The 13,409-nt window shown below is 39.4% G+C and overlaps 1 protein-coding gene across 1 annotated transcript in view; it reads left to right on the plus strand.

The window, feature by feature from the left end:
- LOC100540209 (amine oxidase [flavin-containing] B-like) overlaps positions 1-13,145 on the plus strand; it is a 52,001-nt gene extending 38,856 nt beyond the window's left edge. Inside the window, exons 10-15 of the mRNA XM_010724021.3 lie at positions 299-352; positions 4,564-4,621; positions 5,574-5,671; positions 6,863-6,974; positions 8,049-8,111; positions 8,524-13,145. Of these exons, the coding sequence (XP_010722323.1) occupies positions 299-352; positions 4,564-4,621; positions 5,574-5,671; positions 6,863-6,974; positions 8,049-8,111; positions 8,524-8,679 (541 nt within the window). The 3' untranslated portion in view covers positions 8,680-13,145. The remainder of the gene's footprint in view (positions 1-298; positions 353-4,563; positions 4,622-5,573; positions 5,672-6,862; positions 6,975-8,048; positions 8,112-8,523) is intronic.
- The last annotated feature ends 264 nt before the right edge of the window (positions 13,146-13,409 follow it).

Below are 13,409 nucleotides of genomic sequence, written 5' to 3' on the forward strand. Positions count from 1 at the left end.
CAATCTTAAAAAGTTACTGATTTCCTGGTCAATCTCAGATTTTAGCTATTGTTATTATACACTGCATGCACTGCTGTATAAAATTTAGGTCATTGGGAAACAGCTCATACAGATATTACAGCTTGTGAGTTCCATCATTACATGAGGTGAAATGGATATTTTGGATAGGGTTAGGGTTAGGGTTAAAGCCAATATTACTAATCACATCATCTCATCAAAAAGTTTGGGTGTATTAAATAATGCAGGAAATGTAGTAACATAATGGAAACAAATTGTTTGTGGTCTTCCTTTTTTACAGTTTCATTCTTGCTCGAAAGTGTAGAAGACTGACCAATCTCACCAAAGAAGAAAGGTGAGTAGAAACGTTGGAAATTTGAATGGGTTCAGAGTCTGGCTTTTGTTATAAACAACCAGAGCGAGAAAAGGTGCCCAGATTGGAAGGAAGATGTAACCTTGTGGCAATAGGCAAAAGTGTCACTTTCAGGAAGAATTCTATTTGTTTTTTGGGGGGAATCATGTGGGGCCTTCATCCAAAGTGGCAGCTGATGTGGCAGCCAGTCTCTTCTGTTTGGAAACACTCTGGAACTGGTTCTCAGACTCTAGCAGGGCTGCTCTGGTTGTGTGTCACCAATAGAAGAACTGCTGTAAGCTGCTGACTATGAAGTAGTGTATATATCCTGCTGAGCTCTCTGGGAAGGATCTAGGGCAGCCTCATCCTCCACTGCTACCTGTCTAGCTTCCTGCAACTGCTCTGAGCTCTTAGAAAGCTTGTCAGAAGGGATAGGTCTTTCCACTGTGCTTGATTTTGCTAGTCATCCTGGTGGGTTCTTTCAGCATCTTTTGCTGAACCCTAATGCTGCTGTATCTGCTGTGAACAAGACCTTAGGATCACAAAGAGGTCAAAAAGCTGCCTCCAGCTCTCCTCCCACAGTTGCAGACAAAAATGCCCTTCAGGCACAGATGAAGGTCTTTGTTACTGTCTTGAAAACAAATCTGTGCATACAAAACTGCTCTTTTGTCTATTATGAAAATAGAATTTACGAAATAATGAACTTTTTTTCTATCACACTGATTCACAGGATCAGATTAAACTAAAAGCTATATGTAGACTGTGGAAATGAGAAGAGTTTGATTTTGACACAGAGAAAATGTATTTGTATTTTAAGCATACCACAAGGAATATCGTATCCAAATAAGCAAATATTTTTAGAGTAATGGCTAGCCTAACTAGAGATGTAGTCATCTCAAATTGGCTTTGCGGGTAGTCTAGCAGTCTGTGGATAATGGATCTATCTAGGGCTGTTAGTATCCTAGTATTTTGAAGTGACAGCCTGAAATCACAGGCTCTCTTCATTTTGTCAGTATTGGATTCAGGCTTTGGTGGATAGAAGTAATGTAGTTATTCTGAAATCCAGCATGCCCAGTGTTTTCAGTCAACATAAACACCAAATGACGTCTTACACTGTGTCAGCCTATGAGATATTACCGAGCAATACCTGCGAAGAAATTCTTTTTCTGTAAAGGGTTATTCTAGTGATGTATAAGTCGCAACTGAAGACAGGAATTTGTTTCAGTAAAGAATGGTCATGAAACATGAGTGTGTTTGTAGATACACCCTGGAGTAGGGATCAAGTGTGCCTCTCTGACCTATGTGGTCCTGGTCACTGCCAGTCCAGGCAGGAGCCTCTTGGCCTGTAGCTCCTTCCTTCTACACCAGCACAAGTCTCCTTCCACTGGAAACTGGGATCCAGGAGAAGGCACAGTGCGAATGGTTTCTGTTATTTAGATAGAGGTTACGATGTTCTGGTGCAGTCCTATGGAGAGTGGCTGAGGGAACTGGGATTATTCAATCAGGAGAAGGATCAGGTGAGATCTTATCGCTGAATCACCTGAAAGAAGGTTGTAGCAAGGTAGGAGTCAGCCTCTTCTCCCAAGGAACAGCAATAGGATGAGAAGTAATGGCCTTTAGTTGTCCCAGGGGAGGTTCAGGTTGGATATTAGGAAAAAATTCTTCTCTGGAAGAATGGTGAGACAGTGGCAGGCTGTCCAGGGAGGTGGGGGAGTCACCATCCCTGGAGGTGTTTGAGAAATGTGTGGATGTGGTACTGAGGGACATGGTTTAGTGAGTAATATTGGTGATAGGTGGATGGTTGGACTAGATGATCTTACAGGTCTTCTCCAACCTTAATGTTTCTATGTACACAGATACTATGAGCAATAGCTAGGCTCCAGCTTTGTCACAGGATCAAGAGAGTCAGGTTTTTAGTACTGGATGTGAGGAGTGGGATATAGTGTCTGTTGCAGCTATCCTAAATCATGGCTGTAAACATCGGTGGGAGGGTGTGGGAAATGCTTTACAGTTTAAACCAGATGTAAGGGGGTGAATCTCACCACTTCCTTCCAGCTAGGCCAGGTGCCAGTGAGTAATGACAAGGTTAGATTTTACCCTACCTTTCTTTGCTGCACAACAAAGGTATCACATAGCCTTGGGATAAAAGACCAGGGCAAGGGACTGCATGTCTGCACGTGCACTTCATCCTCACTGCAGGGAGAAATCATTGTGTGTCACTCTTGATAGGATCCTACCTAAACAGCTCCATTGATAACATTCCTCTTATTTAGTACTGGTGGCAATTTCACAGCTGAGTCCAAAGCCAAGAAATAAGGATTTTACTTGCTACATATTCCATATGTTCCATGCAAGCATTAGCAATAAATTCATAAATAAGAATTTATTTAAACTATTCAGAAACAAAGGAGACAGATGGTACAGAGAGGCCAGTGCATCTGCAGGGATTGCTCTTATTAGGGAGAATTATCTCAGTAACAGATTACTGTTGGTACATTTGCAGCCCTTTGGAAACTACTTTTCTGTGCGCAGTCTTGTGGTGGCTTTTCTTTCTTTCGAATACCGTGTTATTGATAAATAATTCTTTCCAAGATCAGTTTCTTCATAGTCTGGAGATGCTCTTGACCTGAAGCTTAATATTTTCTCTTACACAGCTATCTTTAACTAACTTTATGTGTGTTTGCAATGTGGTTGACAAACAGCAGTGAACTTGCAGCATCGTGGAACCCTTCAGATGTCCATACCTGAGCATCCTTACCACCTTCTGCTCTTCCATTTCTGGGCTTTTGAGAGGGTCCACACGTCACATGTGGAAAAGGGGCAGGGCACATGTGGATCTTGAGGAGGAGGCTCCTCATCCTCATCATGGTGCTGGAAGAAACAGGAGCAGATGGGTCCCATGGAGCCTTGCAGTGTTATTGACCTGCCCAAAGAGCAGGAGCCCAGTGGGCATTTATGAGGGATGGTGGGCAGATCCTAACAGAGGGTTTTTGCTTGTTCCTGCTGTTAAAATAGCTTTGTTTGGTTGAGACACTGCAGAGGTGCTAGTGGAATGTAGGGCATGGTGGTCAGTTCACTCAGAGAGTGAGAGGCAGAGGAACTGGTATCTTTCGTTATGGCTGTTGCTAGATCCCTGAATACAAGGAGATGGTCATATTTAGGCCCCACAGCTCTCTACGTCCCATATCCAGTTACTCTGTATTTCTGCTTCTGTCCAGGAGCTTCAGGAAGGAGTTGCTTCCCTTTCATCTACTGCCACTAGGCTCATTGCCTTCCAGTAGCAGCAACACCCAGTGCCCACAGCTCTGCCCTAGCCTGCACAGAAGGACACCTTCTTCAAGGGCTTTCAGGCCTTCTTCTTTTTCTCGTCCTCTTTTTATAGTATTCCTTGAGTTCAGCTGCCCGTGGGTATAGCTGGGCTGCATCCTAGGGCTCTATCAGTAGGATTTTCTCATACTCTCATAGGGTTGGAAAGGGGACCCATGCAGATATGGAGCTGGGGCTGCTGCATTGCTGTGACTTGTGGCCAACGTGGCTTTCTGTGGAGCACAGGGTTTACTTCCAGAAGTAAACACCTTTTCAGTGTTGTGTTTGTGTGTTTATTTGGTTTTCATAATGGCTTAACTATTATTTCATCTTGATCTTCTTTTTGGAAATTGGTGCAGTGCAGCTAAATGTAAGACCCAGAAGCTTATAAGAACAAACTTAATTGCACTTGGGGCTTGCTACAGAATGAACTATGTTCATGGATTTATAGACTCATAAACTAAAACAGGAGGAGATTTTATAGATACAGAAATAAAGAACTGTTTCTCTGAGAGCCTCAGGCTATCAATACCTGCATCTTTGTAAGAACAAATTTTATCTTGGACTACGTGCCAAGAAAAAAAAGTGCAATCCCTTACTTCTTTTTTTTCCTGACAGCCTAGAGGACCTTTGGGTAATATATGAACTTGGGCTGCTAGAGTTATCTTAAGGGAACAGCTTGCATAACTGCTGGTAAAATTGGCATTTATGCAGCACAGAAGTTTATTGAGTGCAAGATATTCCTAAAGTGATCTGCTCCAGAGTCTGAGCAATTAGAATAGATCCCAAAAGTGGAACCTCAAGTTTTAGCAAATACTTACACTTACTATCTTGAAACTTGAACGTTTTAGGGGCAGTGTATTTTCTCTTTTCTTACCCAGAAGCCTTTCGTTGTTTTTCTCTTGCAGGAAGACAAGGCTGTGTGAACTCTATGCAAAAGTTTTGGGATCAGAAGAAGCTTTACATGTAAGCACACAATCTAAATCTTGGTGTCTCTCAACAGTATTGCTGGCAATTGGGAAGGGCAGAATGAGACTGGGATGTGCTGGAGCACAGTACTATTTGGGAAGTGGCTCATGATACAGGAGGTTTTGCTGCTCTCTGTGGGGAAGGGGAGACTGTGTTACAGCAAATCTTGTGTTGTACCTGACAGAGAGGATATGAATACTTTCATGAAGCAGTTAAAAATACAAATATATTCTCATTCTCTGCATTGCTGAGGGTGGGATTCATTGTGTTTACCACCATAAATATCAACAGTTCCGAGATTCCATCTTACTCCATGTTGAGCACAATGTTTCTTCTCTCTTACAAGTTGCTAAGATCCACTACTACACATTTTTATTTTTGTCTTTGCTTTCTCTTCTCTTCTCTGTAACGGTAAATAACTGATAGGATTTATGTCATCTCCAACTTAGGTTATGTGATCAAAGCCCTTTATCCTTTAAGGGCAATTTTACATGAGCTAAATGTTGTAGACACCAATCTCAAGATTACATCATTTTAAACATAGCGATACTGTATGTCAAACCATGCAAGTACAATACTTTGCATTTTTTAACAGTATGTTTTTGTACCCAATGTACACATTACAAATATTACACCAGTTTATACCAGAGGTTAATTTTGCTTTTCATGGCTCAAAGCATAAATGTGTGCTCAGAGCATAAATTTACATTGACAGATTAAGAGGATTATCTTCTGCAGTGCTCAGATTGGCTATTTTTTTAAACAGCTAGCAGTGTCTAAAATTAAGGTCTATTGTGTCTGATCCATACTGCATTAACAGACTTGTTAAATGTGCTCATCTTGTCATGCAACAAATCATAAGCTATTTTCACTGCTGTCTCCTCTGTTCTCTTATTAGCTTCTCTGAGACTTTATCCTTTCCTTGAGTGAATTAATGTCTGTTTTACAGCCAGTGCATTATGAAGAGAAGAACTGGTGTGAAGAGCAGTATTCTGGAGGCTGCTACACAGCCTACTTCCCACCAGGCGTAATGACTCAGTATGGAAGGTATAGTATCTATTTATAGTGGGCTTCGGAGTAGCAAGATAAGACCAAGTTAATAAATAATCTCAGGAAGGGTCATAAATCCTCTGTCACTCTGTTGGCTTTATACCTTTGAGATTGCTAGAGAATATTTTACACAGATCTTATAACCTTCCACTTGTCTCAGTTGGGCTTTATGATGGATGAGTACAGTATCACTAGAGTTTGTTGTGTGGGGTTTTTGTTTGTTTGTTTGTTTTGTTTTGTTTTTTGCTGTTATTTCTTTTTCCCCTTTTTGTTATTTGGTGAATGCAACTGAGTAGATTTTTGGAAGCAAACTAGGAAGTTTTCAGCTTCTGTTTACAAAACAGACGTTAGGTATTTGAGATCAGTGTTACCATTTCCAGACCATCTTTAGCTGGTGTTTTGTAAATACTTGTGGAGAGTTAATTCCTATCAACAACGACATTCTGGTCATTTCTTTGGACAGTTTCTTTTAGCAGACAAAGCTTAATTCCTTAAACAGTGTGCAATTGTATATGGTCCTCCTGGGCAAACATTTTTGCATGAAAATAAGATTTACCAAGAAGAAAAGGGTTGGATGCTCAGAGCAGTGGTTGGCTTTCAGATACATAGTTTTTAGTTTATTTGAAATATAAGTTTTCACAATTAAAAAAAAAAAAAAGAAAAAAACACTGAGGCCAACAAAACAGCTGTAATGAAGAACATAGGAGTCCTTAGTTTTTAAAGTAATTTTAATGACATTAATTATTGTAAATGATGGAAAAATACAGCATAAAATCTTTTATTTCCTGGTTGTTACTTAGGTATTTTGGGGATATATTTCAGAATGCTGCACTGTGAAGTATGAAGAGCCAGTATCACCTATCCCTGGTATTTAAGACACTGGATAAAATTATGAGATATAAAAAGTCTCATCTCAAACTAATTGTCTTTTACATCTACACAAGCACTAAATTCACGTCTAGAAATAGCGCTGCAAGAACTGCAGTGTGACATTTTAGAAAACATGAGCACTGATTTGTTTACCCTAATGTCTTGCAATGCCAACTACCCATCCAGCTCAACTCACTCAAAGTTAATATCTCTAAGTAACTGCTATTATTTAAAACACATTTATTCTAATGTCAATCCAAAGATTCCGTTTTCTTATCTGATATGGCTGATGTGATTTATTGCTTGTTCTCTCTCAAGGATTCTTCGACAGCCCATTGGCAGGATCTACTTTGCTGGCACTGAGACAGCCACAGAATGGAGTGGATACATGGAGGGGGCCATACAGGCTGGAGAAAGAGCAGCCAGAGAGGTAGAGGCACAAGCCCAAAACTGGGGATGCTGTCAAATAGTCTATGGAATATGAAATATATTCTGGCTGGAGGCAAAATTTTAGACATTCTGAAGAAGAGGATAGTCTGCAAAAAGGATGAAGAAACATCAGACTTGGAATGCTTAGGAAAGGCTCTTTGAAAATCCCCATAGATTGTGCTTCATGACCTCTTTAATGTAAGAATATCCATTGCAGCACAACCTCAACAAATGGTAGTGGAGAAGTTGGCAAGTGAGCTTGATCAGTAAAAATGTGATGTTTTTCATTCCCTCATTTACTTGTGGACGGAAAGTAAGTTTAAAATCCAGTACAGGGATGTTTCCCACTCTATTTTATTGAAAAGTTGACAGCGTTCCTGAATCTTGTCTAGAATAAAAGCCTATTGTAAAACACAGCAAATCTTGTTAAATCTACAAGTGACTAGAACAGGAAGAACATTAATATCACCACCTCCGTTTCATTTTACTGTAGCAGTTCATCTTGCTGTCTTTTATTGCTCTCAATTCAGACAATCTTTGCTTTCCTATTTGTATCTGGTGTCTTTGATACAATGAATAGTTACTTTTTCATTGTGAAGGTTTCCTTTTTAATCTTACTTTTTTTCTGGCTGAAAGCAGTGGTATTTTGTTATAGGATTGTGTCCCTCTCCCTGCATCATGGTAAAACTAAATAAACCACTCAAGACTGTATTTGTTGCTTTTGTTGTATGCACACCTCGCTTTGCAGTGAGTGTACACTTAACTCCTAGTCGTATTCATATTACCTTAGTCACATAAGACTGATCAAGTTCTGGTATCTGACATGGAGCAACTAAACACTGAGAGCTTCTTCTGTTATATTTTCTGTTTTCTACTAAGAGAGGTGTCTTATTAAATATTTGGCCTCCCCAAGTGTGTTGTAAAAAGATCACATTTTCTTTAAAATTTAAGTACGCAGAGATTTATGTGCTGAGTTGTTGTCTTAATCATGCTATTTTAAAACAAACACTAAAGCCAGTCTTTTTCCCTTTCAAAGAACAAGTGGTGCTTACTAGGAAATTCTATTTACTTTCAGGTACTGTTTGCTATGAGGAAAATCCCAGACACTGAAATTTGGAAGCCAGAACCTGAATCGATTGTAAGTTTTTATGTAGATTAAATAGATTATTATTTTATCTTTGGTATTGTGGATGAGAAAAAAAAAAAGTGGCTTTTTTTAAGCTTTGTAAACCAAAGCCACAATAATCTTTTCTTACTTAACAAAACTGCTCTTCTCTAACAGGAGAGTAAGAGAAACTAAGAGAAGTCATCCATCTGACAACTCTGAAACATCAGATCAGAAAAAATTGCACTTCTAACTGGTCAATTAATCTTTTTTCATGTGCCTCTTCCTATTCCTTTTAACTGAGTAGAAAACTTCCATACTCTGTACTTCTTAATAACATGAATGGCTTCAGCCCAGTTCTATTTCTGCTCAAGAATCTTTTTATATGTATCCTGCCTCTTGCCATGGAGATGTTATATTGGTAATGGATGCTTTCTCTCCACAGGATGTTCCAGCTTTGCCCATCACAACCACCTTTTGGGAGAGAAACTTGCCATCTGTACCAGGACTGCTAAAGCTGATTGGGTTTTCCACTTTCTTCACCTCTGTGGCTGCTGCAGGGTTATTTGCCTACAGAAGGGGACTTCTGGTTCGAAATTGAAAAATGTGTCAGTGCAAAGCCTCACACTCACAATTTTCTTTTTCTCTGAGGTTTTTTTGGCATGTACTTCCCTGCCTTCAAAGACAGGCCAGGACTAGGGAAGAGGAGAAAACAGTAGAGAGAAGACTCTAGAGGGGAGGGTAAATGAAGGGGATTCATATTCAAAAAGAGCCCCTTGAATCCAGGCCTCCTTCTAGCAGTAATTTTTTTGTTTTTGAATTTCTAGGAAACCTTGCAAAGAATTATCACCTTGAGATTTTCATCCAGATCTCAGAACACAGGTGACAAAATGCCTTGATAACACCTGTTTTGATAAGATTTCCAGTGATTTTTACACATATATCATAACCAAGCCCCAAATTATGAGTCTTCTTAGCACTTCCATCTTTAGTTGAAAAAAAAAACAACAAAAAAACACTTCTGCCCTCCTTTGTGGTAGACTGAGAAAAGAAATCCATAGCTTAAAGAATAATTGATTAGTTAATGTAATTTTTTTGTGAGAATCCTTTTAGTGATTTTTTTTTCTCTCTCAAATGTCCAGAGCCCAGGTAGTACTTAAACAAGAAGTCAGGCTACCTTTTCAAATGGTGGTCTAAATACATTCATCCCAGCTATGCAAGCGTGGCCTCGGGTTGTTAGTATTTCCAATGGTGTCATTGTCCTACAGTAAGTTGAAGGAGAATGTTTCTACTGCCTCTTGCAATGAAGATGAATTTCAGGCTTCCTATCTGTGTCTGAGTTCCTCCCTGTCCAGGATCATACCTTCTTGGCCTGGAAAACCAACAGTCTCCAGACAACACCCGATGTAGTGAGCAGCATGGCTGGTCAGGCTGTTGGGCCTGAGTGTGAATCAGGGGCCTTAGGTTAAATGTGATAATACAGACAAAGCATGTTGAACCTTTGTCACCATCTGACCTCTTTCTGACTCCAAGCCTCCCCTACCTTTTCAGCTCCCTAAAGGGAACTGCAAGATAGCAAGAGAACTACTTAACTTCTGCTTATTCCTGAAAGCTGTACAGCTGTCCACACAATACTTTTACCACTTTTTCTTATCTCCTTCCTTTCTTTCAACTGCTTAAATTTTTACTTTGAACACCTTAAGGGTAGCTCTTGCCTAGTAAGGCACAATGGGTTCAGAAATGTAGCTTTACCATAACAAATAATACCCTTATCTGTCCCTCAGCACTGCTTCATGCTGAACACAGCTCAGCTGATTCAGAGTTCCAGTATCTCCTAACAACCATGTTGACGTGATTAGCACTTCCACTTCTGCCTGCTGTGCAGTGTTGTACTGACTGTGCGCTGCTGTTGACTAATCAGGGATCTAAATGATGAAAAGATCAAAGGGAATCACGGGTAAGACAGTCACATACTAGTGCTTCTACTCTTCCTAGCTTGATACCTTTCAAACAACGTGAAACAGAAGGAAAAGGGGGAAGAAGGGCAAGAAACAAGTGGAAAAAAAAGCCAGAAGAGAAACAAACCCATCAACCCCAGCAGTACTTTAGATGCCAACCTGCCATCTCAGTATTTCTACTGTTTAACATCTGTGCATGACAAAAGAGGAAGTCAGAGGTATAATTAAGAAAAGGATTTGGCACGGTACATGAGAAAAATTGGATGGAATTCTTCCGAGTCCATTTGCTGCACTTCTGCCTTCAATCAGTGGTAATTTATTTGCCAAAAAAAAAAAAAAGTCCAATTGCATTTCAGTAAAAAGCTGTGAAGAGAAGTATAAAGCATAATAATATAGTCAGCAAAGGGGGATGAACAGACAGTAGAGGACATTTACCATCAGTCTCATGCAGACTTTCTGGGCCAGCATCTGATGTCCTTGCTTGTGCTGAGTAGTACTTTGCTCTCCAAATAGTCCCATGGAAATCCACCAAACTACCTATAAAGCTGTAATATTTGTGAGCGGTGCATCGGTTTCTGGCCCTTAGGTTTCATTCTTTTTATCTTGATGTGCCAGTTAAAAATCTTCTTGTAGCAGCAACTTGGATTTTATTACAAATGAATATCCTCATAACAGCCTTTTAAAATACATGGGGGAACTTTTCAGACATAAAGATCTTTAAGTCAGAAGAACAGTGCAGCACTGTACTTATAGCCTTCCTCATTGTATTGCACCGAGCACTAATTGGCGAGGACATTTGCCTACCACAGAGTGTTTCTGCATGGGCTTTCTTTCTTTGTGAATTATTTACGAAATGAATTAGAAACCCAGAGAATGGGAGCTGTATGAGTTCAGAGCTTTTGCAACTCAGATGGTTATTGGGCTGAAAATAAGTGTGGGAACCTAAATCTGGGAAGAGTACTTGAAGTCTTGGCCAATATTTCTAAGTATTGTATAGTGAACAAACACTTAACATATAAAGAACCACTACCTTTGCAGATCATTTCACTGCAGCGCTGGAGTTCAAGTTCTATTTCTGCCCTAGAAATAGTTTGCGTGTCTGGAAAGGGGAGCAAATCTATGAGATTAATGAGGGCAAATTGCTTTTATTTACGTGTAAAATGTGTATTTTTCTTTTTTTCTCCTGAATCTGTCACTTTTTTTTTTTCTAGTCTAACAAGAAATTGCTCTGTGCAATAGGAGCAGAAAACTCAAGGAAAAAACAATTTTTGGTGTAGTTTGAACTGAATTATACAGCAACAAAAGCTTTTCATGAGATTGATCATTAAAAAAAAAAAGTATGTATTGATATAAAACTTTCTCATTCTTAGTTTTAAAATGAAACACAAATGCAAAAATCAAAACGCCAACAAAAGAAACCACAAAGCATTTCAGATGGATTGACATGAAATTGAAAGTTTGGATCCCCTGAGGTTTCTAGCCAATACTTACAGAGCCAGCAGGTCTGTTTTGCTGCATATGTATTAGCACAGCAAAGTCTTTGATTTCTTCCTCCCAGACTACCAAAGTATTAGGACTGGTCTCTCTGTCTCCATAGCCACGTCTTCCTAATGTGCTGTGGAACTTGTTGCCACTGTGTGATAAGAAGTGCGTGCTGTTGTTTCCTCAACATCTTTCACGTAAAATGAATGTGGCACATTGTGTATGTCAGTGTGACAAGAAAACTCATTGATGACAAATACGGGTAAAGAATGAAGCTGCTTTCACATGGCTAGAGGGAACTGTTAGCACTAACTTACCCTTGAAAGTTCTTTCGTGCCAACCCTCAAAGAGAGGGATAGCATCTGGTTTAATAGGCAGCTGGTAGTGCTGTGCTATATTCTTAACTTGTTAACATGTTTGATGAGAAATCTGTTAATAAAGAAGGTTCCACAGTTTACCAGCTTAGTAAGATGCACTATAGGCACAACTGTGGAAATAACTCTATTTGTCTCTTATAAACTAAGTTGTGTAATTGTATATATTTTAAGGATCTTTAGAGTTTGCTACCAAAAAAAAAGAAAAAAAATGGCTTACTTGCTTGTCGACTGTTGTAATAGTAACTGCTTACTGCACAGGACATCAAGATGTGGCATAAAAATCTGTGTTAACCAAAGTACTGGGAAGTTAATTGTACAGGCTGTTCAATACTAACTAGGAAGTGAGCGGTTTGAGGTAGGCCCTTGTCTTTCCTTTAACTGGTACATTTTTTTTTCTCAACGCAAATCTTGATTGCAATTAACATATCTGCTGTCAGTAAGGCAAATACATCAATCACATTTAAGTATCTGTCTAAGCACTGTCCCATGACTGGATCCCAAGACCTGGTGGTGAAGCCAGGGGTTTCTATTAAAATAATCTCCTTCTTTCCTCAGTGGGACTGACTGTTTCTCCTTTAGGTAGATTTTACATATGTCCAGAATTTATGATTTTATTTTATTTTTTTGAGACATGAAAGAAAAATGTTTTTGCGGAAGAAGGAATTGTGTGTGCTACAGAAGTATTGGATGCAAAAGGGACTAAGAATTAAATGACAACAAAACTGCCACTGCTCTCAGGCAAGAAGCAAACCCACTTAAATTTCAGATTATAAATGCTCATGAATAAACCTGACCTGTGTTTAAATAGATTCACATTCTCTCTCACTTCTCCACCTTAAGATCACCTTGATCTAACCATCCATTCTTAAATAGAGATAAAAATGAGATGGCCAAAGCAGACTTGCTTTCAAAGCATCTCTACAGTGAAATTGTTTAGGCTCTGTCATAGACTGCTGCTTCTAGTGTGTCTCTTGTGACCATGTGCAGGTCGATGTCAAGTGATGCTTGCCTCTGCGTTTTGGAAAAAAAAGGAAAAAAAGTGACTTTGCTTTGCAGGAATATGTATGCTGTGTGCGTGATGAGTCTGTGCCTTTTATAACTGTAGCATTTTCTCAAGTGCCTCTGTGGTGACTGTCTCCCTTGGTTTCCTTCTTAAGTTTCCTTTTCAGTAGGCTCTGCAGATATTTTTATCTGACAGCTGTGAACCTTTTTTTTAACCTTAATTAGAATCAATAAATATCGTCATGTCACATTAATGTTTGAGACTTTTCTTTTGCAGACCCAGAACCTCCCTGTAGATTTGGCTGTGATGGCGGGTATTACTTAGTAAGATAACATTTCATGTGAGATATCTTTAACTTTTCTCTGTAAGGAAAGAGAATGACATTTGGCTGTAATTCTTCCTGGCACATAGGTAGCCAGCTCTCTCACAGTTCAGAAGTATTTTTTATTGCTACAGGTGGATTTAGGGTGTCTCCATCTGAACATGGGAAGAAGCAGTCCTTATGCCAAAT

Source organism: Meleagris gallopavo, chromosome 1, assembly GCF_905368555.1.
Source record: "Meleagris gallopavo chromosome 1, MGAL_WU_HG_1.1, whole genome shotgun sequence".
NCBI lineage: Eukaryota > Metazoa > Chordata > Aves > Galliformes > Phasianidae > Meleagris > Meleagris gallopavo.